Source organism: Phaenicophaeus curvirostris, chromosome 12 (assembly GCF_032191515.1).
Source record: "Phaenicophaeus curvirostris isolate KB17595 chromosome 12, BPBGC_Pcur_1.0, whole genome shotgun sequence".
NCBI classification, from domain to species: Eukaryota; Metazoa; Chordata; class Aves; order Cuculiformes; family Cuculidae; genus Phaenicophaeus; species Phaenicophaeus curvirostris.
The window spans coordinates 635,791-661,198 of record NC_091403.1 but is presented as its reverse complement, the minus strand read 5'-3'; the positions used below and the strand labels follow the sequence as shown (position 1 = coordinate 661,198).

General features: G+C 59.8%; 1 protein-coding gene and 15 non-coding genes across 16 annotated transcripts; 7 read left to right on the top strand and 9 right to left on the bottom strand.

The window, feature by feature from the left end:
• Positions 1–362: 362 nt before the first annotated feature.
• On the bottom strand, positions 363–25,241 carry LOC138725886 (alpha-2,8-sialyltransferase 8E-like). The gene is made up of 8 exons (XM_069867207.1): positions 25,147–25,241; positions 4,220–4,361; positions 3,846–3,914; positions 3,583–3,669; positions 2,545–2,689; positions 1,766–1,878; positions 1,432–1,518; positions 363–981 (listed from the first exon to the last, which is right to left on the bottom strand). The coding sequence occupies exons 1-8, from the start codon at positions 25,190–25,192 to the stop codon at positions 522–524; spliced, it is 1,149 nt and encodes a 382-aa protein (XP_069723308.1). The 5' UTR covers positions 25,193–25,241; the 3' UTR covers positions 363–521.
• On the top strand, positions 8,541–8,612 carry TRNAM-CAU (transfer RNA methionine (anticodon CAU)). The gene has a single exon. It is a non-coding gene; the product is annotated as a tRNA-Met (tRNA).
• Positions 8,844–8,915, top strand: TRNAQ-CUG (transfer RNA glutamine (anticodon CUG)). The gene has a single exon. It is a non-coding gene; the product is annotated as a tRNA-Gln (tRNA).
• On the bottom strand, positions 10,741–10,812 carry TRNAQ-CUG (transfer RNA glutamine (anticodon CUG)). The gene has a single exon. It is a non-coding gene; the product is annotated as a tRNA-Gln (tRNA).
• TRNAM-CAU (transfer RNA methionine (anticodon CAU)) lies at positions 11,044–11,115 on the bottom strand. Its single transcript has one exon. It is a non-coding gene; the product is annotated as a tRNA-Met (tRNA).
• Positions 11,826–11,907, bottom strand: TRNAS-AGA (transfer RNA serine (anticodon AGA)). Its single transcript has one exon. It is a non-coding gene; the product is annotated as a tRNA-Ser (tRNA).
• On the top strand, positions 15,577–15,658 carry TRNAS-AGA (transfer RNA serine (anticodon AGA)). Its single transcript has one exon. It is a non-coding gene; the product is annotated as a tRNA-Ser (tRNA).
• Positions 16,371–16,442, top strand: TRNAM-CAU (transfer RNA methionine (anticodon CAU)). The gene has a single exon. It is a non-coding gene; the product is annotated as a tRNA-Met (tRNA).
• TRNAQ-CUG (transfer RNA glutamine (anticodon CUG)) lies at positions 16,674–16,745 on the top strand. Its single transcript has one exon. It is a non-coding gene; the product is annotated as a tRNA-Gln (tRNA).
• TRNAM-CAU (transfer RNA methionine (anticodon CAU)) lies at positions 19,518–19,589 on the top strand. The gene has a single exon. It is a non-coding gene; the product is annotated as a tRNA-Met (tRNA).
• Positions 19,821–19,892, top strand: TRNAQ-CUG (transfer RNA glutamine (anticodon CUG)). Its single transcript has one exon. It is a non-coding gene; the product is annotated as a tRNA-Gln (tRNA).
• Positions 21,721–21,792, bottom strand: TRNAQ-CUG (transfer RNA glutamine (anticodon CUG)). Its single transcript has one exon. It is a non-coding gene; the product is annotated as a tRNA-Gln (tRNA).
• Positions 22,024–22,095, bottom strand: TRNAM-CAU (transfer RNA methionine (anticodon CAU)). The gene has a single exon. It is a non-coding gene; the product is annotated as a tRNA-Met (tRNA).
• On the bottom strand, positions 22,806–22,887 carry TRNAS-AGA (transfer RNA serine (anticodon AGA)). The gene has a single exon. It is a non-coding gene; the product is annotated as a tRNA-Ser (tRNA).
• TRNAG-UCC (transfer RNA glycine (anticodon UCC)) lies at positions 23,401–23,472 on the bottom strand. Its single transcript has one exon. It is a non-coding gene; the product is annotated as a tRNA-Gly (tRNA).
• TRNAM-CAU (transfer RNA methionine (anticodon CAU)) lies at positions 23,903–23,974 on the bottom strand. Its single transcript has one exon. It is a non-coding gene; the product is annotated as a tRNA-Met (tRNA).
• Positions 25,242–25,408: the final 167 nt, after the last annotated feature.

Below are 25,408 nucleotides of genomic sequence, written 5' to 3'. Positions count from 1 at the left end.
ACAGCACGAATGGGGATCAGCTGCGCAGCTCCGACAAACCCAGAGCTTAATGCTTCAGGCCAAACGCTGGTAACTAAATAAACAGAGCAGTGACATGAGTCTGATTAGAGCAAAGAATAAGCAAGATGTGATGAATGCTTAATTTATTGGGAAGTGGTGTTAGGGGAAATAAAACCTTTTGAGGTGGGCTACGCCAGTTCTGCAATGCAGTTAACAAATCTGTGCTGCCGGCAAGAGAGGGAGTTAGTTCCTAGCAATTCAGTGATGCATTAAGCACTAACAGATTGCAATCATTACCACAAATTAACATTAAAATGATCTGATGCTAATGCTACTTACAGAATGGTGATCCTCTAGTGGGACAGTGTGGAAAAGGGAAGGAGGCATATTTTTCATCTCCAGAGACTCTAGGTTGGCATCTGAGTCTGCGCTTTCTTCCCAGAAGATCCCGGAATGGTTGAGAACATCAGCAGACACCATCTGCTTCAGATGCCACATTGCTTTCTCTTTGACGTGGCCCCTCAGCACTGCCCCACGTGCAGCCGAAGGACCCCGCGGAAGTGCATATCCACGTAGTAAGCAAACTCTCTGGGCATGATGTGTATCCTGCGGTTGGGAAGCACGTTGTCATAGTAATGATGGGGCAGGACGTGGCCATCAGGGTGCAAAGAGAAGGGCCAGAAGCCGTAGAGTGAAATGTGTTCACACAACTCCAGAGCGGCGTTCACTAGCATGAAACCTGAGGACAGGCGATAGGTGTGAAACCCACGATCGTGCCAGTACTTGCTTAGAGCACTCAGGTACTGAGGATGGAAGAAGAAGACGTGTGAATGGGACAGAGAGTCCTGTAAGGCATAGAGTGCTCGGTAAGAAACCTCACTGTTGCCAGGGTAGGAGAAAGCTGGGATGAAGAACCAAGTCTTTCCGTAGGAAGCTGCTGCCTCCACAAATGGCAGGCGCCGACCATTCAGACCGTGAAACCTGTAAGGCAAGAGATGCGGGATGGTCACCCTCTGCCAAACCCACCCTCATACCCTCCTGCCTTTCCTGTGCCACTTTACCCCAGAGAAGTGAAATATCATAGAATTATGGAATCATTGAGGTTGGAAAAGACCTCTAAGTTCGTCCAAAGTGACTGGAGATACCATCAACCCCTAGCAGCGAGCTAAAATAATCAGCCACAACCAAGGCTTGAACAAACTTTGCCCCAGACTACCCCAAGAGTTGCAGTGTTCCCCTGTCCACCTCCACACCGAGGGGAGCATCTCAGGGCAGTAGACATCCACAGCTTTTTTTTGGATAGACTTTGCATCATAGCTAAGTTCCATCTGTTTTCTGGGACCCAGAGAGATTGCCTCTTCAAAGACACAGTATGTGGGGGAGAAGGAAGTTATGAGTCCTCTCTTCACTTTTTGTTTCCACACCTATTACCGTGTATGAAGGATACTGGGATTCACAGTGACAATGCTTGACTTTCTGCCCACATCCTCAGGAAAGTCTGCAGATGGCAGGTTAAACCTGATTGAGGGGATAAACAAAGGAAGTCTATGAGAAATAATGCTCCGTCATCTCCTGAGAGCTAACCCATTCCCCCATGACACTACTCAGTTCAGGTACACCCCACCATTTCCCCAGCCCGTCACCTTCAACCCCACTCAGAACATTCCCCCTGTCTCCACATTCTCTACCTTCACCCTGTTCCCATGAAAGCTCCCTCCTCCTGCCCGTCTCCTACAGCTCTCCTGGGTGGGCTTGCAGCAATTACCTGATTACAAACTGGTACCCATCAATCTGAGAGCCACAGCTACTGTTCCTGAGGATTCCTGCATTTCCCACCACAGCACAGGTTTTGTAGAGATGGTCCTGAAATGGGGATTTCTATAAAGAACAAAATGTAGAAATTGATAAAATCACAGAATCACAAAATGGTTTGGATCAGAAGAGACCTCAAAGCCCATCCAGTCCCACCCCTGCCATGGGCAGGGACACCTCCCACTGGATCAGGGGCTCCAAGCCCCATCCAACCTGGCCTTGAACCCCTCCAGGGATGGGGCAGCCACCCCTGCTCTGGGCAACCTGGGCCAGGGCCTCCCCACCCTCACAGCAAAACATTTCTCCCTAAGATCTCACCTCAATTTACCCTTTCTCAGCTGAAAATCATTCCCTCTCATCCCATCCCTGCCCTCCCTGACCCAGAGCCCCTCTCCAGCTTTCCTGGAGACCCTCCCCCTATTGGAAGCTGTTCTAAGGTCTCCCTTCTCCTCTCCAGGGTGAACAGCCCCATCTCTCCCAGCCTGTCCTCGTACAGGAGGTTCTCCAGCCCTCACATCATCCCCGTGGCCTCCTCTGGCCTTGCTCCCACAGCTCCATGTCCTCCCTGTGCAGAGGACTCCAGAGCTGGACGCAGGCTCGAGGTAATTCACCCACCCTTAGGGAATTACAGTAAAGAGCTACCGCAGATGCTCCAACTGGACACATTCTGGGCTGTACGAGAGAAAAGCATGCGGACAGTCAGTCATATTCCCCACCAAAGAGCACTCCTACCTCTGGCAGGATCTCCCGCAAGCCGCTGCTGACTTTCAATCTCTTTGAGCGATACCCATCAAAGACAACCTCAGATCCCAGTGGTGTGTTTTCTTTCGTCACAGCCAACCAGGCTGAGGCGTTGCAGCAGTGCCCCAGCTGTGTCCTGTGAGAGAACGTGGAAGGCAGTGAGCAGAGGTCTGGGGATGAGATCAGGAGGACTGTAACAGAATAATAAAGCAGAGAGGGATGAGAATGAGAAGAGAGGGCCGGTAAAGGCACTTACAGTTGAAGAAGAAGTAAAGGATTCGGTGGGCAAGCCTGGGAAAGCACAGGGAACCCAAACAAAGCTTTGTGTCAAGTCAGAACAATCTTCATCACTTGCTCTCCATTCATCTATCTCCAGACATCCTTTATTTTCTTCTTCCTCATCCACACACATTTTGAGAAGTGAGGCCCTGGCCCAGGTTGCCCAGAGCAGGGGTGGCTGCCCCATCCCTGGAGGGGTTCAAGGCCAGGTTGGATGGGGCTTGGAGCCCCTGATCCCGTGGGAGGTGTCCCTGCCCATGGCAGAGGAGCTGGGACCCGATGGGCTTTGAGGTCCTTTCTACCCAAACCATCCCATGATTCTATGATTTTTCATGATGGGCAAATGACCACGGAATAGAAAGAGCAACAGTCAAAACCTGACCTAACCCAGCCAGAAGCTGCTCCACCAGCGTCACAACCTCTGCCAAGGCCGAGCTGAGCAGCCTGCCCGTCGGGCACAGTGACATCCCGTGAGGGGCAGCACGTGTAACTGTGCCCCTGTGCATGGCTGCCTGTGCCTGGAGCTTCTTGGGCTTCTTCATAGAAGAGCATTTAGAAATTTGTAGTTGTATATGGACATGTTTTAATTGTCCAGCATTTTGGTTTGCTACTGATGTTTGATCATGGATGTCGAGTTCACCCATTGTGGGTTAAGCATGTACCATCAGTAAATTAATAAAGCGCTTTGGTCGGGATTTTGTTGGAAGTAAGTGAACTGAGTAGCTCTCCCATGAGCCTGCTGGGCATCACCTGTAGTGGGCCAAGGCAGAAGCATTGAAGGTCCAGTGGCAGCTCTGCATTAACTTCACGTGTCTCAGGCCCCAGTACTCATTCACCCTAGGGCAGAAAGAGCTTGTAAGTAATTTGAATGCTCTCACAGACTTACTGCAAACCAATGGCTCTCTGTAGCACCCCTTCCATCCCCCTGAACCTTCACTGAGGCCGCTAGGTGACCCAGTTTAGTGAGCTGCCTGTCTGCCACAGCCCAGCGTGCTTGTGGCCATGACTCTCACTTCTGAGGTTGCGTCACGTTGCTTAACAGTTCTTGACACGGTTCTGCTTCTGGAACCTTGATGTCAGGTCTGTGAAAAAAAAGAGAAGGTTGAACTGGGCCTGGATGGCGTGTGCTTACCCAGCTTTCCTCCATCATCCACTCCAGCCGCTCCCACCGTGTCTCCCCTTGGCCATTCCATCACCCTGCCTGCAGCTATGCCCACCCTGAGATACCCACCTGAAAGTGGCATCACTTCATCTCATCCCAACAGTATCTCCACTCCTAACCTACTGATTCCTGCCCTGGCAGTCTCCTGGAGTGACCCTTTGTGTTCTCACGTCCTTTCCAGGATGGAGGGGACCCAACTGCTCAGGGAGCAATTCCCTCACTCACCGGTCATTCAACACCAGAAAGCGCATGGAGACAAGTGAGGCTGTGGTTGCAGCCAGCAGCATGACCCATAGCTTGTGTTTCTTCAGCAGTCCTGGCTTCACATGCTCCTCCCTGCTGATGCCGTTTGGCATTTTGGAGAATGCTTGAGAGAGCAGAAGAAATGAGGAAATTCCATACCTGAACCAGTCAATGTAAATACCCCACCCAGGACATCTGTAGCACTGCCCCACACCGAAAGTGCCTAAACTCTTCCGCAAAACATCCAACACAAGGAACTGTAGGGAATTCATTTCTCTTGGGCTATACTGGAGTATGCCATGAGGTTATCAGTGGATCCCACAGGCCAGGTTCAATGGAGCTTGGAGCCCCTGATCCAGTGGGAGGTGTCCCTGCCCATGGCAGGGGGGTGGAACTGGATGATCTGTGACAGTCCCTTCCAATCTCAACCATTCTGTGATTTTATGAATCCCTGATTGTATGCTATCCACCTGAAACTGGCATTGTTGCATCCCTTCCCTAAATTACCTCCATTCCTGCCTTAACGATTCCTCCACCGGAGACCTCCTGGAGCAACCCTCTATGTTCCCACTTCCTTTCCAGGATGGAGAGGACACAATTTCTCCTCCCTGTCCCTCACTCACCAGTCATTCAACACCAGAAAGCATGTGGAGACAAATGAGACTGCAGCTTCCAACCCAAACCATCCCATGATTCTGTGAATCTATGAATCTATGAATCTGTGAAGATGGAAACTTCAGATTCATCAAAATTGTGGTGTAGTCGCCAGTGAGTTCACCGGGAAAACAACAGCCTTTTCTTGCCAGCATTTCTCAGCTATGAACTTTGTCTTCCCAAAGCTGGAATCCAATTAATCTAGCCCTAAGCAGGATGAAGGTAATCAAAACGCTGTTTTATTACTATCAGTCAAGAAATGCCCTTCCTGTTACCTGGTTTTGTTTGGTTTGTGGGTTTTATTGAGCTACTCTTGCTCGGAGTTGCTTGGGTTTGGTTTGGTTTGGTTTGGTTTGGTTTTTTTTTTTCCTCTCATGAAACAACTCTTTTTGGAGGAGATTAAAGTCTCTTTAAGGCCCTTGGTCTGGGTAAGCACTCAAAAGTGATACCTGCTGAAAACCAAAACAAGCGGCACACTAAGGTTTAGCACTAGTTATGTAACAGCAGCTTAGAAAACGTGAAGCTCACATTCCATTTCCTACTCCAAAACAAGATTAAAGCAATGATTTCAGTAAAAGAAGGTAGAAAATCTACACCCAAGCAAGGTAAATCTCACATACCTTTTAGACCAAGAAGGTGCTGAGGTGTATCTGCTTGATCCTGAAGCTGGCTTCAAATATCCTCATACCTGGGCTGATAACGTTTTCCTGCATCTCAAACCTTCAAACGATCTGGAACTGCCCTCTCAGGGGGAGGAGAAGCGATGAGTTCCTTCTGTCGGAGTGACTCACACATATCTTCAGACTTATAACTACGCTGTGAACTGTGAAAAGTTCTCCGACAGTCAGTGCTCAGTGCAATTATTTCCAGATAAGAAGCCTTTCTTGGCATTGTTTTTGTAGAGTGTGCGTCCTGTGGTACAGGAGAAAGCATCTTGTCATAAAATCACGGAATCATAGAACCATTTGGCCTCCCGGTGCCCCCAGCCCTGGCACTGACATCGCTGCCCCTGCCCGGGCACAGGGGGTCTCGGCCCCTTTCCTGAGTGCGGCTCCCTCTCTGCTCCCTGCTCCTGGACTGCGACCCCAGCCCTGGATCAGCAAAGCCCCCGGCAGCTGACGAGCAGACCCTGGTGCCCACGCCTGGCTCGAAGCGAGCTCAAGGAGAGGAGGATTTCTGTGGCTTTTTCTGGCTGGGTGTTGGACGTCTCCAAAGACAGAAAGCCCCTGGGTAATCGTTTCTCTTTTTGACTGGGACCCTCTCAGGGTTATCACGTGTGGCATTCCTGGTATTTCCACCCCTGTGCTTTGCTCCTCACTCTCCTCATTTCCCTGAGGCTTTTCTACCTTTCTCTTTCCTGCTTCCTTCATTTTGATCCTCAAGTGTCACTTCAGGGAGCTCCCCTGACAGCTGGAGGTGAGACGGGGCTGGGGGGATCCTTGCCGCCAGGGGAAAGGGCTGGGGCTCCCTTTTCCTTGCACGGGGAGGGCAAAGAGAGGGAGGAGGACAAGAAAGGAGCACGAGAGCGATGGATGCTGCACAAAGACTTTAATGGAAGGAGAGAACGGGTGGGCCCAGAGCAGAGACAGCGAGGAGCAGAGGGCACAGCGCCTCCGGGCAGCTGGGACGAGGACACCCAGCACGGTGGCAGCCGTGGCCAAGCTCCCGCGCAGGGTTCGCGTCTTGCTGCCGCTCCAAAGGGGACGATGCGGCGGCTTCAGCAGGTGCGAGGGCAGCGCGGGCGAGGCAGACACAGCCCTGCGCCCCCCAGCGCGAGGGAGCCCCCAGAAGAGATGGGAACCCCCCCGGCGCTGAGGGAGCTGCCGACGGCAGCCGAGAGAGAGGAGCCCACGGCCGTGCTCTGAGGGAAGGAGGTGAGGATGGGGCCCGGCAGGGTCACCACCACCGGGGACGCCTCGATGGCCACCGTCGAGTCGGCGCAGCGGGCCACGCAGGGCTCACTGCAGCTGCTGGCGAGGGGCGTGGGGCCGCAGGGGCCGCAGGGACGTGGCACACACGCGCTGAAGCAAGACATCTCTGCTGCCGCGAGCCGGAGCTGGAACACAGAGCAGGCCCCCGCGCCAGCCTCAGTGCCCGTCCCCGTGCCTCCTGCGCCGCTCTTCCCACGGCCGCCCTCGCCTTTCAAAGGCCCCTGTGCCCGCGGATCGCGTCCTGCTGGAGAGAACCCCCCTCTCCGCAGCCCTCCCCAGCCCCGCTGCCAGGAGGGAGAGAGCCGGCGGCCTCCGACAGTTCCCTCGCCGGGCCCAGCGCAGGAGCCCAAGGCTCGGCCGCAGCAGCCGCGGGGCAGCAGAGGAGCCCCGAGAGACGGAGCGGGCTCAGGCTTACCTGGATCCTTGGGCCAGGGAGGCAGGAGAGGAGGATGCGGAGCCTGCAGCAGCGCAGGCTTTTATGCAGAGTGCCAGAGCCCTGCGGGGCCACACACATTCCTCGCTCCTGAAGCATCTCTACACACGTGGGAGCCGCTTGCCGAGGCCTCCTTGCTGATTGCGTCCTTGCCTCTTTCATCTGGGATGTTGTGCTCCCTTTTCTGACCACAGAACCCCAAAGGCGTTGATGCGTCCCAGCTTCCCGAGGCCAAGGAGCTCCGAGGTGTGGGGCCGGCGTGCAGGGAGGTTTTCGGTGGGTTTTGTGACCCAGATTGCGTTGGGCACTCTGAGGCTGGAGGGGAGGCCCCTGCGGGCAGCAGTGATGGCCACGAGGACTTGCTTACGCACATCGGGCTGTGCCACGCGCTGGGGTTTGTGATCAAAGAGATGCCCGGGTCCCTCTCTGAAGGAGACCCACACCCACTGACCTGGTTTGCTCAGCAGGTTCATCCCTGAGGCCCGAGACCTGGACGGCCGCCCTCGACGAGAGGCGCGGGGCAGGGAGCCAAGAGCTCCTGGCTGTTTATCGTAGCACTTCAGACTACAAAGGGACATCGGATCAGTCTCCCAGAGCTCCTGGGAGTCATCGCGATGTGAAAGAGTTGGGAAAACCCCTGAGCCCCAGGGAAACAGGAGTCATGGTGTGGTGAGCATCAGAGGACAGAGCGCCCCAGCCTAGGGCGAGCCAGGAAGAACAGAGCTCACAGGCTCCTGCCTTCCAACCTTCTCCTTCCTTCAAGGGCTTTTCTGCCCGTTCTGCCACCACTGCTGGATCAACCGGTGCTTCTGCGGAACAGCCGGGCTGCTGCCTTCCACTCACCCAGCGCATGCAAGGTTGGCAGGAGCTGCTGGAGATTCACGGGGATGGCATCTCGCTCCAAGGAGATCAGACTCCCTCAGACTGTGCAAGTGTCACAAGCCATTGTCATGGGGAAAGAACTGAGCCGTAAAGGGTCTTGTCAGGAAGGGTTTTCTTCTGAACTGGGTTGAAGGAAAGATTTCAAGCAGTCTGTGTGAGGACACCACGAGGATGCCCACTGCTGTGTGCACTTGCCTTTCGGCCCTGGAGCCGTGACAGAGAAAGTCCCCGTGCAGGCGCTGTGCAGGAGAGGTGGGAGAAGGAGGGAGCGAGGCCCTGGCCCTGGCCAGGCGGTGCGGTTCTGCGCTGAGAGGTGGTTGTTGGTGTGGGTGCTGCGAGGGCAGGGGGAGCGTGGGGAGCGCTGGTGCCGGCAGAGCCAGGGGGCGAGCGGCAGGGCTGGGGGAGCAGAGTGGCGCAGCGGGAGCGTGCTGGGCCCATAACCCAGAGGTCGATGGATCGAAACCATCCTCTGCTAACGCCTTTTTTCCTGCTCCTCACCCCGAGCCCCAGGGACACAGGGGACAGCACGCGCCGGGCAGAGGGACGCTGCAGCCCCTCAGCCGCAGCCCACGGGCTCTGCGGCCCCTGGCGCTGTGGGGAGCAGCAGCAGGGCAGCTTTCCCTGCTGTGCACACAGACCTTCTTGGCCATGAGGAGCACCTGGGCAGGTGTGGGGAGCAGAGGGGACAGAGAGTGTGTGTGCAGGAGGTCCCATGGTGTAAAGGTGAGCACTCTGGACTCTGAATCCAGCGATCTGAGTTCAAATCTCAGTGGGACCTTGTTCTTTTGGCTCCCTCAGAGCCAGAGACTGATCTGATGTCCCAAAGTAGGATGAAATGCACGGGAAGGACAACTCCATCCCTCACCCAGGAAAAACAGCCAGGAGCGTTTGTCCCTTCCATGCAAAACCAGCCCATGATTCTAGGTTGAATGAATTTGGAAAGAAACATCCCAGATGAAAGAGGCAAAGGCTGAATCACCAGTGAGACCTGGGCAAGCGGCTCCCACACGTGTGGAGATGCTTCAGGAGCGAGGAATGTGTGTGGCCCCGCAGGGCTCTGGCACTCTGCATAAAAGCCTGCGCTGCTGCAGGCTCCGCATCCTCCTCTCCTGCCTCCCTGGCCCAAGGATCCAGGTAAGCCTGAGCCCGCTCCGTCTCTCGGGGCTCCTCTGCTGCCCCGCGGCTGCTGCGGCCGAGCCTTGGGCTCCTGCGCTGGGCCCGGCGAGGGAACTGTCGGAGGCCGCCGGCTCTCTCCCTCCTGGCAGCGGGGCTGGGGAGGGCTGCGGAGAGGGGCGTTCTCTCCAGCAGGACGCGATCCGCGGGCACAGGGGCCTTTGAAAGGCGAGGGCGGCCGTGGGAAGAGCGGCGCAGGAGGCACGGGGACGGGCACTGAGGCTGGCGCGGGGGCCTGCTCTGTGTTCCAGCTCCGGCTCGCGGCAGCAGAGATGTCTTGCTTCAGCGCGTGTGTGCCACGTCCCTGCGGCCCCTGCGGCCCCACGCCCCTCGCCAGCAGCTGCAGTGAGCCCTGCGTGGCCCGCTGCGCCGACTCGACGGTGGCCATCGAGGCGTCCCCGGTGGTGGTGACCCTGCCGGGCCCCATCCTCACCTCCTTCCCTCAGAGCACGGCCGTGGGCTCCTCTCTCTCGGCTGCCGTCGGCAGCTCCCTCAGCGCCGGGGGGGTTCCCATCTCTTCTGGGGGCTCCCTCGCGCTGGGGGGCGCAGGGCTGTGTCTGCCTCGCCCGCGCTGCCCTCGCACCTGCTGAAGCCGCCGCATCATCCCCTTTGGAGCGGCAGCAAGACGGGAACCCTGCGCGGGAGCTTGGCCACGGCTGCCACCGCGCTGGGTGTCCTCGTCCCAGCTGCCCGGAGGCGCTGTGCCCTCTGCTCCTCGCTGTCTCTGCTCTGGGCCCACCCGTTCTCTCCTTCCATTAAAGTCTTTGTGCAGCATCCATCGCTCTCATGCTCCTTTCTTGTCCTCCTCCCTCTCTTTGCCCTCTCCGTGCAAGGAAAAGGGAGCCCCAGCCCTTTCCCCTGGTGGCAAGGATCCCCCCAGCCCCGTCTCACCTCCAGCTGTCAGGGGAGCTCCCTGAAGTGACACTTGAGGATCAAAATGAAGGAAGCAGGAAAGAGAAAGGTAGAAAAGCCTCAGGGAAATGAGGAGAGTGAGGAGCAAAGCACAGGGATGGAAATACAGGAATGCCACACGTGATAACCCTGAGAGGGTCCCGGTCAAAAAGAGAAACGATTACCCAGGGGCTTTCTGTCTTTGGAGACGTCCAACACCCAGCCAGAAAAAGCCACAGAAATCCTCCTCTCCTTGAGCTCGCTTCGAGCCAGGCGTGGGCACCAGGGTCTGCTCGTCAGCTGCCGGGGGCTTTGCTGATCCGGGGCTGGGGTCGCAGTCCAGGAGCAGGGAGCAGAGAGGGAGCCGCACTCAGGAAAGGGGCCGAGACCCCCTGTGCCCGGGCAGGGGCAGCGATGTCAGTGCCAGGGCTGGGGGCACCGAGAGGGAAGGAGATGGGGGGTCATTGAAGCAGCGACCAAGGGCAAGGCTGGAAAAGGGTGATCAGGCTGAGGAAAGCGCTGAGGGAGCCAAAAGAACAAGGTCCCACTGAGATTTGAACTCAGATCGCTGGATTCAGAGTCCAGAGTGCTCACCTTTACACCATGGGACCTCCTGCACACACACTCTCCGTCCCCTCTGCTCATCACACCTGCCCAGGTGCTCCTCATGGCCAAGAAGGTCTGTGTGCACAGCAGGGAAAGCTGCCCTGCTGCTGCTCCCCACAGCGCCAGGGGCCGCAGAGCCCGTGGGCTGCGGCTGAGGGGCTGCAGCGTCCCTCTGCCCGGCGCGTGCTGTCCCCTGTGTCCCTGGCGCTGGGGGTGAGGAGCAGGAAAAAAGGCGTTAGCAGAGGATGGTTTCGATCCATCGACCTCTGGGTTATGGGCCCAGCACGCTCCCGCTGCGCCACTCTGCTCCCCCAGCCCTGCCGCTCGCCCCCTGGCTCTGCCGGCACCAGCGCTCCCCACGCTCCCCCTGCCCTCGCAGCACCCACACCAACAACCACCTCTCAGCGCAGAACCGCACCGCCTGGCCAGGGCCAGGGCCTCGCTCCCTCCTTCTCCCACCTCTCCTGCACAGCGCCTGCAACATCAGCTCCGGGAGCTCTTCTCTTCACCCTTCCCCACCAGGGACACGTGTGCACAGCGACGCCTCTTCTGCAGCGCGCTCCACGCTGGCCCCTTCTCCTATTGCTGCTCCACGACCACCTGCCTCGGGGACACCTCAAAAGAGCAGCACGCGCTGAGCGCTGCCGGGATCTCGGGGCCATCGGGTCTCTGCCCTTCTTGGTTCGCAGTGAGGGCCGTGGGGACGGCTCCGCCGGGGGACGAGCGGCTGGAGTTCCAGGCACAGGGGGGACAGCGGGTGGGGATGAGCTGCTGGGGAAGCCAGGTCAGATCGAGGTCTGCTCCAGCACCAACAGCACCGACCTCTCTCCACGGCTTCTCCTCAAGCCCTGGGCCATCCCCTTCCCCAGCTCTCCTGCCAGGCGCGCTGGGAGCCAGCTCTGCCGTCCCTCGGGTATCTCTGGAGGGAGGCAGGACAGGGGCTGTGCCCGCGGGGTCGCAGCCGAGTGCCACCCTGCCCCGCGAGGTCCCTCCAGGCCGCCCAAAAGGGACCGCGCCGCGTAGTTGGCAGGATTCGAACCTGCGCGGGGAAACCCCAATGGATTTCTAGTCCATCGCCTTCACCACTCGGCCACAACTACCTGCCGGCCCCCCCTGCCCTGTGCCCATCACTCCCCCGTGACACCCGAGGGACATCGCTCCTCACTGGTTTCCACCTACATATCGAGCACTTTCTCCAAGGCTTTCAGTGCCACCCTCCAGCCAATCCCTTCTCCACAGAGAGGCCCAGCCGTCCAGGACATGACTCTCAATTTTAGAGACAGGGCTCTTGTGTGGGACAGCATTCAATGATTCGTGCGAGCAGAAGAAAATCAGTGCTTAAGAGGATGATCAACGTGATGCCCACATCCTTCCCTGAATGAGACCCACGTCCACATCGACCTGGTTTGCTAAACAAGTTCATCAGAGCTGCAGGCTGTTTTTCATGGGTGAAGGATGGGGCGGCCCATTCCATGCATTTCAAACTGCAAAGGAACATCAGATCAGTCTCCCAGAGCTCCTGGGAGTCATCATGATGTGGAAGAGTTGGGAAAACCCCTCAACCCCAGGCAAACACGAGTCCTTGTGTTGCGGCATTCAGTGGACACGGTGGCCCTGCCTCAGGCGTGCCAGGGAGAAGAGAGCTCACAGACTCATTCCTTGCAAAGTTCTGCTTTCTGCAAGGGATTTTCCACTCATTTTGCCACCACTCCTGGATCAACTGGTTCTTCGATGGAATTTCATGCTGCTGCTGCCTTCCATGGCATTTGCCTTTTTGTGGCTGCTCGAGGGCCCTTGAGACTGACCAAGCATAATGAAGGCTCCCTGGGAATAGAGTGTTGGAAGAGCTTCTCACGGGACAGTGACCTCGGCCACGGTGGCAGGGTTCTAAAGGTGATGGGAGACTTCTGCGGTAACTGGGAAACTTGCTTTGCTTGCAGACGGAGGTTGCCCAGAGAACCTCAACAGGGACCATCCACTCCACGTGACCCTGGGCTGCTCTAAGACTGGAGCAGCCCCTGAAAGGCAACATCTTGGAAGGCACCAGCAGCAAAAGACTGCATCGAACCAGCACTTGTGTCAGGAACGGTGCTGAGACTGGAGGAATGGCCCTTGAGGAGAGCAGCACTTTGGGGTGTGAGATCTGTTATCCCGGGCCCGCCTGACATCTTGTCCACTTAATTCCACAGCAGGGTAATATGCGTTTGCCTGGATTCCAGAAATTCACATATTCTTTCACATCACGATGACTCCCAGGAGCTCTGGGAGACTGATCCGATGTCCCTTTGTAGTCTGAAGTGCTACGATAAACAGCCAGGAGCTCTTGGCTCCCTGCCCCGTGCCTCTCGTCAAGGGCGGCCGTCCAGGTCTCGGGCCTCAGGGATGAACCTGCTGAGCAAACCAGGTCAGTGGGTGTGGGTCTCCTTCAGAGAGGGACCCGGGCATCTCTTTGATCACAAACCCCAGCGCGTGGCACAGCCCGATGTGCGTAAGCAAGTCCTCGTGGCCATCGCTGCTGCCCGCAGGGGCCTCCCCTCCAGCCTCAGAGTGCCCAACGCAATCTGGGTCACAAAACCCACCGAAAACCTCCCTGCACGCCGGCCCCACACCTCGGAGCGCCTTGGCCTCGGGAAGCTGGGACGCATCAACGCCTTTGGGGTTCCGTGGTCAGAAAAGGGAGCACAACATCCCAGATGAAAGAGGCAAGGACGCAATCAGCAAGGAGGCCTCGGCAAGCGGCTCCCACGCGTGTGGAGATGCTTCAGGAGCGAGGAATGTGTGTGGCCCCGCAGGGCTCTGGCACTCTGCATAAAAGCCTGCGCTGCTGCAGGCTCCGCATCCTCCTCTCCTGCCTCCCTGGCCCAAGGATCCAGGTAAGCCTGAGCCCGCTCCTTCTCTCGGGGCTCCTCTGCTGCCCCGCGGCTGCTGCGGCCGAGCCTTGGGCTCCTGCGCTGGGCCCGGCGAGGGAACTGTCGGAGGCCGCCGGCTCTCTCCCTCCTGGCAGTGGGGCTGGGGAGGGCTGCGGAGAGGGGGGCTCTCTCCAGCAGGACGCGATCCGCGGGCACAGGGGCCTTTGAAAGGCGAGGGCGGCCGTGGGAAGAGCGGCGCAGGAGGCACGGGGACGGGCACTGAGGCTGGCGCGGGGGCCTGCTCTGTGTTCCAGCTCCGGCTCGCGGCAGCAGAGATGTCTTGCTTCAGCGCGTGTGTGCCACGTCCCTGCGGCCCCTGCGGCCCCACGCCCCTCGCCAGCAGCTGCAGTGAGCCCTGCGTGGCCCGCTGCGCCGACTCGACGGTGGCCATCGAGGCGTCCCCGGTGGTGGTGACCCTGCCGGGCCCCATCCTCACCTCCTTCCCTCAGAGCACGGCCGTGGGCTCCTCTCTCTCGGCTGCCGTCGGCAGCTCCCTCAGCGCCGGGGGGGTTCCCATCTCTTCTGGGGGCTCCCTCGCGCTGGGGGGCGCAGGGCTGTGTCTGCCTCGCCCGCGCTGCCCTCGCACCTGCTGAAGCCGCCGCATCGTCCCCTTTGGAGCGGCAGCAAGACGGGAACCCTGCGCGGGAGCTTGGCCACGGCTGCCACCGCGCTGGGTGTCCTCGTCCCAGCTGCCCGGAGGCGCTGTGCCCTCTGCTCCTCGCTGTCTCTGCTCTGGGCCCACCCGTTCTCTCCTTCCATTAAAGACTTTGTGCAGCATCCATCGCTCTCCTTGTGGTTCGTTCTCCTCACCCAACACCTTTACATCACAGAGCACCTCGCCTGTGTCCGATCTTTATCCTCGTTGAGGGGGGACATCCAGTGCTTGTGAAAGGAACGGGAAGGCTGCGGGTGCTGGGGAGCGGACGGGTGGGTAAAGGAGAGGAACCCATCCTCCTGTCCCCAGTGCCCAGGGAACAGGCAAGAAGCAATTACCAGAGAGGGAAACAGAAGAAATGTCACTCACACTGACCCTCTTTTACTGTGAGTTTGGTCAAAGAGGAGAAAATCCAGCTTCCAGGGAAGGTTTTTCAGCCCATTTTTCAGACACGAATACCAATACAGATCTTTTGATTTCACTTCTCAGTCGCCTCTGAAGGTTCTTCAAAACCTTCACATGGAAACCAGCCCTGGCACCTCTCTCTTTCACTGGAGAAACAACCGAGCTGATGGTAGGAGAGCGAGCAGTGGACATCCCTGAGGTGTCACCATACAGAGTGCCTGGAGCTGTGTGTTCAACCCATTTAATGAGGGCGCCAGAACAAACACCTTTCTGCACAGCCCTTTGCTGCACACAGTCCTTCCCTCGGGACAGGGAGGAACCTGGGATGGTCTTGGGAGCAAGAAACACTCCCGCAAGAGCCCTGTCTCGTACAGACAACCCTCAACCCCCCAAACCCTGCACAAAGAGAATGTCATGCCTCTGATTCTTATTTGGATGTTTGTGAGGAGTGGGAAAGGAGCATCTCCGGGAGCTCTGCGTCCACATTTTCACTCTCAGAAAAAAAGGGTGAAAAGCGATGATGCTGAGGGTCAGTCAGCACGGGATCTGGGCCCCGAGGGGCTGTGAAATCTCTGTCCTGAGGCACTTCATGCCCACACAGGACAAAGCAGCCATCAGCTGGGGTGAAGCTGCTCCTTGGCGCAGGAGGAGGCTCTTTGTGAGTCCCCGAGAGGCTTTCCAAGGAGAGCAGCTGTTGAGGATAAGGAGCAGAGAGAGAGAGGGTGTTTCTTGGGTGTTGAGCAGCAACTTGTGTCTCGGCTGATGGGGCGCGATGGGCACAGGGCAGGGGGGGCCGGCAGGTAGTTGTGGCCGAGTGGTGAAGGCGATGGACTAGAAATCCATTGGGGTTTCCCTGCGCAGGTTCGAATCCTGCCAACTACGCGGCGCGGTCCCTTTTGGGCGGCGTGGAGGGACCTCGCGGGGCAGGGTGGCACTCGGCTGCGACCCCGCGGGCACAGCCCCTGTCCTGCCTCCCTCCAGAGATGCCCGAGGGACGGCAGAGCTGGCTCCCAGCGCGCCTGGCAGGAGAGCTGGGGAAGGGGATGGCCCAGGGCTTGAGGAGAAGCCGTGGAGAGAGGTCGGTGCTGTTGGTGCTGGAGCAGACCTCGATCTGACCTGGCTTCCCCAGCAGCTCATCCCCACCCGCTGTCCCCCCTGTGCCTGGAACTCCAGCCGCTCATCCCCCGGCGGAGCCGTCCCCACGGCCCTCACTGCGAACCAAGAAGGGCAGAGACCCGATGGCCCCGCGATCCCGGCAGCGCTCAGCGCGTGCTGCTCTTTTGAGGTGTCCCCGAGGCAGGTGGTCGTGGAGCAGCAATAGGAGAAGGGGCCAGCGTGGAGCGCGCTGCAGAAGAGGCGTCGCTGTGCACACGTGTCCCTGGTGGGGAAGGGTGAAGAGAAGAGCTCCCGGAGCTGAGATGTTGCAGGCGCTGTGCAGGAGAGGTGGGAGAAGGAGGGAGCGAGGCCCTGGCCCTGGCCAGGCGGTGCGGTTCTGCGCTGAGAGGTGGTTGTTGGTGTGGGTGCTGCGAGGGCAGGGGGAGCGTGGGGAGCGCTGGTGCCGGCAGAGCCAGGGGGCGAGCGGCAGGGCTGGGGGAGCAGAGTGGCGCAGCGGGAGCGTGCTGGGCCCATAACCCAGAGGTCGATGGATCGAAACCATCCTCTGCTAACGCCTTTTTTCCTGCTCCTCACCCCCAGCGCCAGGGACACAGGGGACAGCACGCGCCGGGCAGAGGGACGCTGCAGCCCCTCAGCCGCAGCCCACGGGCTCTGCGGCCCCTGGCGCTGTGGGGAGCAGCAGCAGGGCAGCTTTCCCTGCTGTGCACACAGACCTTCTTGGCCATGAGGAGCACCTGGGCAGGTGTGATGAGCAGAGGGGACGGAGAGTGTGTGTGCAGGAGGTCCCATGGTGTAAAGGTGAGCACTCTGGACTCTGAATCCAGCGATCTGAGTTCAAATCTCAGTGGGACCTTGTTCTTTTGGCTCCCTCAGCGCTTTCCTCAGCCTGATCACCCTTTTCCAGCCTTGCCCTTGGTCGATGCTTCAATGACCCCCGATCTGCTTCCCTCCCGGTGCCCCCAGCCCTGGCACTGACATCGCTGCCCCTGCCCGGGCACAGGGGGTCTCGGCCCCTTTCCTGAGTGCGGCTCCCTCTCTGCTCCCTGCTCCTGGACTGCGACCCCAGCCCTGGATCAGCAAAGCCCCCGGCAGCTGACGAGCAGACCCTGGTGCCCACGCCTGGCTCGAAGCGAGCTCAAGGAGAGGAGGATTTCTGTGGCTTTTTCTGGCTGGGTGTTGGACGTCTCCAAAGACAGAAAGCCCCTGGGTAAACCGTTTCTCTTTTGACCGGGACCCCTCTCAGGGTTATCACGCGTGGCATTCCTGTATTTCCACCCCTGTGCTTTGCTCCTCACTCTCCTCATTTCCCTGAGGCTTTTCTACCTTTCTCTTTCCTGCTTCCTTCATTTTGATCCTCAAGTGTCACTTCAGGGAGCTCCCCTGACAGCTGGAGGTGAGACGGGGCTGGGGGGATCCTTGCCGCCAGGGGAAAGGGCTGGGGCTCCCTTTTCCTTGCACGGGGAGGCAAAGAGAGGGAGGAGGACAAGAAAGGAGCACGAGAGCGATGGATGCTGCACAAAGTCTTTAATGGAAGGAGAGAACGGGTGGGCCCAGAGCAGAGACAGCGAGGAGCAGAGGGCACAGCGCCTCCGGGCAGCTGGGACGAGGACACCCAGCGCGGTGGCAGCCGTGGCCAAGCTCCCGCGCAGGGTTCCCGTCTTGCTGCCGCTCCAAAGGGGACGATGCGGCGGCTTCAGCAGGTGCGAGGGCAGCGCGGGCGAGGCAGACACAGCCCTGCGCCCCCCAGCGCGAGGGAGCCCCCAGAAGAGATGGGAACCCCCCCGGCGCTGAGGGAGCTGCCGACGGCAGCCGAGAGAGAGGAGCCCACGGCCGTGCTCTGAGGGAAGGAGGTGAGGATGGGGCCCGGCAGGGTCACCACCACCGGGGACGCCTCGATGGCCACCGTCGAGTCGGCGCAGCGGGCCACGCAGGGCTCACTGCAGCTGCTGGCGAGGGGCGTGGGGCCGCAGGGGCCGCAGGGACGTGGCACACACGCGCTGAAGCAAGACATCTCTGCTGCCGCGAGCCGGAGCTGGAACACAGAGCAGGCCCCCGCGCCAGCCTCAGTGCCCGTCCCCGTGCCTCCTGCGCCGCTCTTCCCACGGCCGCCCTCGCCTTTCAAAGGCCCCTGTGCCCGCGGATCGCGTCCTGCTGGAGAGAACGCCCCTCTCCGCAGCCCTCCCCAGCCCCGCTGCCAGGAGGGAGAGAGCCGGCGGCCTCCGACAGTTCCCTCGCCGGGCCCAGCGCAGGAGCCCAAGGCTCGGCCGCAGCAGCCGCGGGGCAGCAGAGGAGCCCCGAGAGATGGAGCGGGCTCAGGCTTACCTGGATCCTTGGGCCAGGGAGGCAGGAGAGGAGGATGCGGAGCCTGCAGCAGCGCAGGCTTTTATGCAGAGTGCCAGAGCCCTGCGGGGCCACACACATTCCTCGCTCCTGAAGCATCTCTACACACGTGGGAGCCGCTTGCCGAGGCCTCCTTGCTGATTGCGTCCTTGCCTCTTTCATCTGGGATGTTGTGCTCCCTTTTCTGACCACAGAACCCCAAAGGCGTTGATGCGTCCCAGCTTCCCGAGGCCAAGGCGCTCCGAGGTGTGGGGCCGGCGTGCAGGGAGGTTTTCGGTGGGTTTTGTGACCCAGATTGCGTTGGGCACTCTGAGGCTGGAGGGGAGGCCCCTGCGGGCAGCAGTGATGGCCACGAGGACTTGCTTACGCACATCGGGCTGTGCCACGCGCTGGGGTTTGTGATCAAAGAGATGCCCGGGTCCCTCTCTGAAGGAGACCCACACCCACTGACCTGGTTTGCTCAGCAGGTTCATCCCTGAGGCCCGAGACCTGGACGGCCGCCCTCGACGAGAGGCGCGGGGCAGGGAGCCAAGAGCTCCTGGCTGTTTATCGTAGCACTTCAGACTACAAAGGGACATCGGATCAGTCTCCCAGAGCTCCTGGGAGTCATCGCGATGTGAAAGAGTTGGGAAAACCCCTGAGCCCCAGGGAAACAGGAGTCATGGTGTGGTGAGCATCAGAGGACAGAGCGCCCCAGCCTAGGGCGAGCCAGGAAGAACAGAGCTCACAGGCTCCTGCCTTCCAACCTTCTCCTTCCTTCAAGGGCTTTTCTGCCCGTTCTGCCACCACTGCTGGATCAACCGGTGCTTCTGCGGAACAGCCGGGCTGCTGCCTTCCACTCACCCAGCGCATGCAAGGTTGGCAGGAGCTGCTGGAGATTCACGGGGATGGCATCTCGCTCCAAGGAGATCAGACTCCCTCAGACCGTGCAAGTGTCACAAGCCATTGTCATGGGGAAAGAACTGAGCCGTAAAGGGTCTTGTCAGGAAGGGTTTTCTTCTGAACTGGGTTGAAGGAAAGATTTCAAGCAGTCTGTGTGAGGACACCACGAGGATGCCCACTGCTGTGTGCACTTGCCTTTCGGCCCTGGAGCCGTGACAGAGAAAGTCCCCGTGCAGGCGCTGTGCAGGAGAGGTGGGAGAAGGAGGGAGCGAGGCCCTGGCCCTGGCCAGGCGGTGCGGTTCTGCGCTGAGAGGTGGTTGTTGGTGTGGGTGCTGCGAGGGCAGGGGGAGCGTGGGGAGCGCTGGTGCCGGCAGAGCCAGGGGGCGAGCGGCAGGGCTGGGGGAGCAGAGTGGCGCAGCGGGAGCGTGCTGGGCCCATAACCCAGAGGTCGATGGATCGAAACCATCCTCTGCTAACGCCTTTTTTCCTGCTCCTCACCCCGAGCCCCAGGGACACAGGGGACAGCACGCGCCGGGCAGAGGGACGCTGCAGCCCCTCAGCCGCAGCCCACGGGCTCTGCGGCCCCTGGCGCTGTGGGGAGCAGCAGCAGGGCAGCTTTCCCTGCTGTGCACACAGACCTTCTTGGCCATGAGGAGCACCTGGGCAGGTGTGGGGAGCAGAGGGGACAGAGAGTGTGTGTGCAGGAGGTCCCATGGTGTAAAGGTGAGCACTCTGGACTCTGAATCCAGCGATCTGAGTTCAAATCTCAGTGGGACCTTGTTCTTTTGGCTCCCTCAGAGCCAGAGACTGATCTGATGTCCCAAAGTAGGATGAAATGCACGGGAAGGACAACTCCATCCCTCACCCAGGAAAAACAGCCAGGAGCGTTTGTCCCTTCCATGCAAAACCAGCCCATGATTCTAGGTTGAATGAATTTGGAAAGAAACATCCCAGATGAAAGAGGCAAAGGCTGAATCACCAGTGAGACCTGGGCAAGCGGCTCCCACACGTGTGGAGATGCTTCAGGAGCGAGGAATGTGTGTGGCCCCGCAGGGCTCTGGCACTCTGCATAAAAGCCTGCGCTGCTGCAGGCTCCGCATCCTCCTCTCCTGCCTCCCTGGCCCAAGGATCCAGGTAAGCCTGAGCCCGCTCCGTCTCTCGGGGCTCCTCTGCTGCCCCGCGGCTGCTGCGGCCGAGCCTTGGGCTCCTGCGCTGGGCCCGGCGAGGGAACTGTCGGAGGCCGCCGGCTCTCTCCCTCCTGGCAGCGGGGCTGGGGAGGGCTGCGGAGAGGGGCGTTCTCTCCAGCAGGACGCGATCCGCGGGCACAGGGGCCTTTGAAAGGCGAGGGCGGCCGTGGGAAGAGCGGCGCAGGAGGCACGGGGACGGGCACTGAGGCTGGCGCGGGGGCCTGCTCTGTGTTCCAGCTCCGGCTCGCGGCAGCAGAGATGTCTTGCTTCAGCGCGTGTGTGCCACGTCCCTGCGGCCCCTGCGGCCCCACGCCCCTCGCCAGCAGCTGCAGTGAGCCCTGCGTGGCCCGCTGCGCCGACTCGACGGTGGCCATCGAGGCGTCCCCGGTGGTGGTGACCCTGCCGGGCCCCATCCTCACCTCCTTCCCTCAGAGCACGGCCGTGGGCTCCTCTCTCTCGGCTGCCGTCGGCAGCTCCCTCAGCGCCGGGGGGGTTCCCATCTCTTCTGGGGGCTCCCTCGCGCTGGGGGGCGCAGGGCTGTGTCTGCCTCGCCCGCGCTGCCCTCGCACCTGCTGAAGCCGCCGCATCGTCCCCTTTGGAGCGGCAGCAAGACGGGAACCCTGCGCGGGAGCTTGGCCACGGCTGCCACCGCGCTGGGTGTCCTCGTCCCAGCTGCCCGGAGGCGCTGTGCCCTCTGCTCCTCGCTGTCTCTGCTCTGGGCCCACCCGTTCTCTCCTTCCATTAAAGACTTTGTGCAGCATCCATCGCTCTCGTGCTCCTTTCTTGTCCTCCTCCCTCTCTTTGCCCTCCCCGTGCAAGGAAAAGGGAGCCCCAGCCCTTTCCCCTGGCGGCAAGGATCCCCCCAGCCCCGTCTCACCTCCAGCTGTCAGGGGAGCTCCCTGAAGTGACACTTGAGGATCAAAATGAAGGAAGCAGGAAAGAGAAAGGTAGAAAAGCCTCAGGGAAATGAGGAGAGTGAGGAGCAAAGCACAGGGGTGGAAATACAGGAATGCCACGCGTGATAACCCTGAGAGGGTCCCGGTCAAAAAGAGAAACGGTTACCCAGGGGCTTTCTGTCTTTGGAGACGTCCAACACCCAGCCAGAAAAAGCCACAGAAATCCTCCTCTCCTTGAGCTCGCTTCGAGCCAGGCGTGGGCACCAGGGTCTGCTCGTCAGCTGCCGGGGGCTTTGCTGATCCAGGGCTGGGGTCGCAGTCCAGGAGCAGGGAGCAGAGAGGGAGCCGCACTCAGGAAAGGGGCCGAGACCCCCTGTGCCCGGGCAGGGGCAGCGATGTCAGTGCCAGGGCTGGGGGCACCGGGAGGGAAGCAGATGGGGGGGGGTCATTGAAGCAGCGACCAAGAGCAGGGCTGGAAAAGGGTGATCAGGCTGAGGAAAGCGCTGAGGGAGCCAAAAGAACAAGGTCCCACTGAGATTTGAACTCAGATCGCTGGATTCAGAGTCCAGAGTGCTCACCTTTACACCATGGGACCTCCTGCACACACACTCTCTGTCCCCTCTGCTCACCACACCTGCCCAGGTGCTCCTCATGGCCAAGAAGGTCTGTGTGCACAGCAGGGAAAGCTGCCCTGCTGCTGCTCCCCACAGCGCCAGGGGCCGCAGAGCCCGTGGGCTGCGGCTGAGGGGCTGCAGCGTCCCTCTGCCCGGTGCGTGCTGTCCCCTGTGTCCCTGGGGCTGGGGGTGAGGAGCAGGAAAAAAGGCGTTAGCAGAGGATGGTTTCGATCCATCGACCTCTGGGTTATGGGCCCAGCACGCTCCCGCTGCGCCACTCTGCTCCCCCAGCCCGGCCGCTCGCCCCCTGGCTCTGCCGGCACCAGCGCTCCCCACGCTCCCCCTGCCCTCGCAGCACCCACACCAACAACCACCTCTCAGCGCAGAACCGCACCGCCTGGCCAGGGCCAGGGCCTCGCTCCCTCCTTCTCCCACCTCTCCTGCACAGCGCCTGCAACATCAGCTCCAGGAGCTCTTCTCTTCACCCTTCCCCACCAGGGACATGTGTGCACAGCGACGCCTCTTCTGCAGCGCGCTCCACGCTGGCCCCTTCTCCTATTGCTGCTCCACGACCACCTGCCTCGGGGACACCTCAAAAGAGCAGCACGCGCTGAGCGCTGCCGGGATCGCGGGGCCATCGGGTCTCTGCCCTTCTTGGTTCGCAGTGAGGGCCGTGGGGACGGCTCCGCTGGGGGACAAGCGGCTGGAGTTCCAGGCACAGGGGGGACAGCGGGTGGGGATGAGCTGCTGGGGAAGCCAGGTCAGATCGAGGTCTGCTCCAGCACCAACAGCACCGACCTCTCTCCACGGCTTCTCCTCAAGCCCTGGGCCATCCACTTCCCCAACTCTCCTGCCAGGAGCACTGGGAGCCAGCTCTGCCGTCCCTCGGGCATCTCTGGAGGGAGGCAGGACAGGGGCTGTGCCCGCGGGGTCGCAGCCGAGTGCCACCCTGCCCCGCGAGGTCCCTCCACGCCGCCCAAAAGGGACCGCGCCGCGTAGTTGGCAGGATTCGAACCTGCGCGGGGAAACCCCAATGGATTTCTAGTCCATCGCCTTCACCACTCGGCCACAACTACCTGCCGGCCCCCCCTGCCCTGTGCCCATCGCGCCCCATCAGCCGAGACACAAGTTGCTGCTCAACACCCAAGAAACACCCTCTCTCTCTCTGCTCCTTATCCTCAACAGCTGCTCTCCTTGGAAAGCCTCTCGGGGACTCACAAAGAGCCTCCTCCTGCGCCAAGGAGCAGCTTCACCCCAGCTGATGGCTGCTTTGTCCTGTGTGGGCATGAAGTGTCTCAGGACAGAGATTTCACAGCCCCTCGGGGCCCAGGTCCCCTGCTGACTGATCCTCAGCATCATTGCTTTTCATCCTTTTTTTTCTGAGAGTGAAAATGCGGACGCTGCATAAAAGCCTGCGCTGCTGCAGTCTCTGCATCCTCCTCTTTTGCCCCACAGCCGAAGCCGTGGGAGAAGTGCCGGGGTCTCAGCTCCTCATTGCAAAGGAGGTCGCTCCGCTGGGTCCCACTGATGCTCGGGGTCGGGACAGGGTGCCCACCTGGGTCTGTGCGCGGGTGCAAGAAAAGCCTGCGTGCGTTGGCCGGGAATCGAACCCGGGTCAACTGCTTGGAAGGCAGCTATGCTCACCACTATACCACCAACGCGGGGCGCGGGAGGCTCCCCTGCAGCCCCGCGGCTCCCCTGCTCCCGCGCAGCAGCCGCTGCACTGCGGGAACGGGGCTGCGGGCGCAGGAGGGCGGCCAGGGACCCTCCTGCTGCACGATTCAGCGACAAAGGGAGATCAGCATCAGCGACTACCCAGCACCGCTGCAGCCGGGACTGAGCTGCATGATAGGAAGGGAGAAAGAGACGCGTCCCCAGGACCCCCATGGCCTTTTGCGAGGAGCTCTGCCTGCTGATGCATTGTGGTGCTGAGCAGGGAAAGGAGAAAGAAGGTGGCATTGGCTGAGAGAAGGGGCTGAGGGACAGGGTGGGCCACGGGTGCTCAGAGAGCAGGAGCAGAGCAGGGAACGTTTTCTGAAGGACGGAGGGGAAAGGCAGTGGCTGGGATGCATCGGGAGGAAAAAAACATGCTAGCAGAGGATGGTTTCGATCCATCGACCTCTGGGTTATGGGCCCAGCACGCTTCCGCTGCGCCACTCTGCTCCCTGCTGGTTTCATTTTCCTCCTCCTATTTATACGCACTCTCAGGTGTCGCTGCTCTGATCACAGGAGAGGTCCTGCTGGCAGCCTCCAGCCCTGAATGGGTCCCCCAGGACAGCCTCGCCTTCCAGTCCCTCCCCAGGTTCTCTCAGCCCCTTACCCCACAGGTTTTTGCTCATATTTGAGCAGGGAAAAAACTCAAATAGCAAATAATCGTCAAAAAATAACTGCACAGCAACTGGGTGGCAGGTCAGGGGCCAAAGAAGGGGGTCACAAATGGGGTCCAGAGGGACACACAAAATATATCCTCAACTGAGGAGAAGGGCTTGGTGTACTGGGGGAGGACAAGCTCCCACATGAGCCGACACGTGTGCTTGCAGCCTAGAAACCACCCATGTCCTAGGCTGCACCCAGAGCTGTGGGACCAGCAGGGAGGGAGGGGATTCTGCCCCTCTGCTCCGCTCTGAGAGACCCACCTGGAGCCTGTGTCCAGCTCTGGAGTCCTCAGCATGGGAAGGTGCGAGGCCAGAAGAAGCCACAGAGATGATCCGAGGGCTGGAGCACCTCTCACACGAGGACAGGCTGAGAGAGTTGGGGTTGTTCAGCCCAGAGAAGGCTTCCGGGAGACCTTAGAGCAGCTTCCAGTACTGACAGGGGCTCCAGGGAAGCTGGGGAGAGGCTCTTCATCAGGGAGGGCAGGGATAGGAATGGTTTTGAGCTGCAAGAGGGGAGACTGAGATGAGATCTTAGGAAGAAATATTTTGCTGTGAGGGTGGGGAGGCCCTGGCCCAGGGTGCCCAGAGCATCGGTGGCTGCCCCATCCCTGGAGGGGTTCAAGGCCAGGCTGGATGGGAGGTGTCCCTGCCCATGGCAGGGGGTGGGACTGGATGGGCTTTGAGATCCCTTCCATCCTGAATCATTCCATGATTTTGCTCCTCAGTGTTTGCTCCTCTTTGTCAGGAAGAGATTTCAGCACCTGCTGAACCCAGCTGATTCGAAGCCCTCAGGTCTCAGAAACATCTATCGCTCACAATGAATGAGGGCACTTTCTCCTCCCCAGGGAAATACATTTCAGTAACAGCTCCAGCTGCTGAGGCTGCAGCCCACACACCCACCGCCTGGATACGCTCTGGAATGATGAATGGCAACACTTAAGCTCTATCAAATCTACTTACCTGTTTTAGCCACTTGCATTTCTCTCAGACGAAGAGATGAAGCCATTCTTCCCCTTATCGGGCATCACCTCCTCATTTAACCTGGCTCATTAGGCTCGGGGATCTGTAACCTTTGTAAATGAATAATCACTAATCCAGGCTTTTCTACACTCCCCCCTCTTTCTTTGGCCCCAGTGCCCCCAGGTAATCCCTCGCCTTCTGCATTGGCAAGGAAAGGTTTGGAAATGAGCAGCAGCAGCAGCGCTGTTCCGTGTGTTACAAA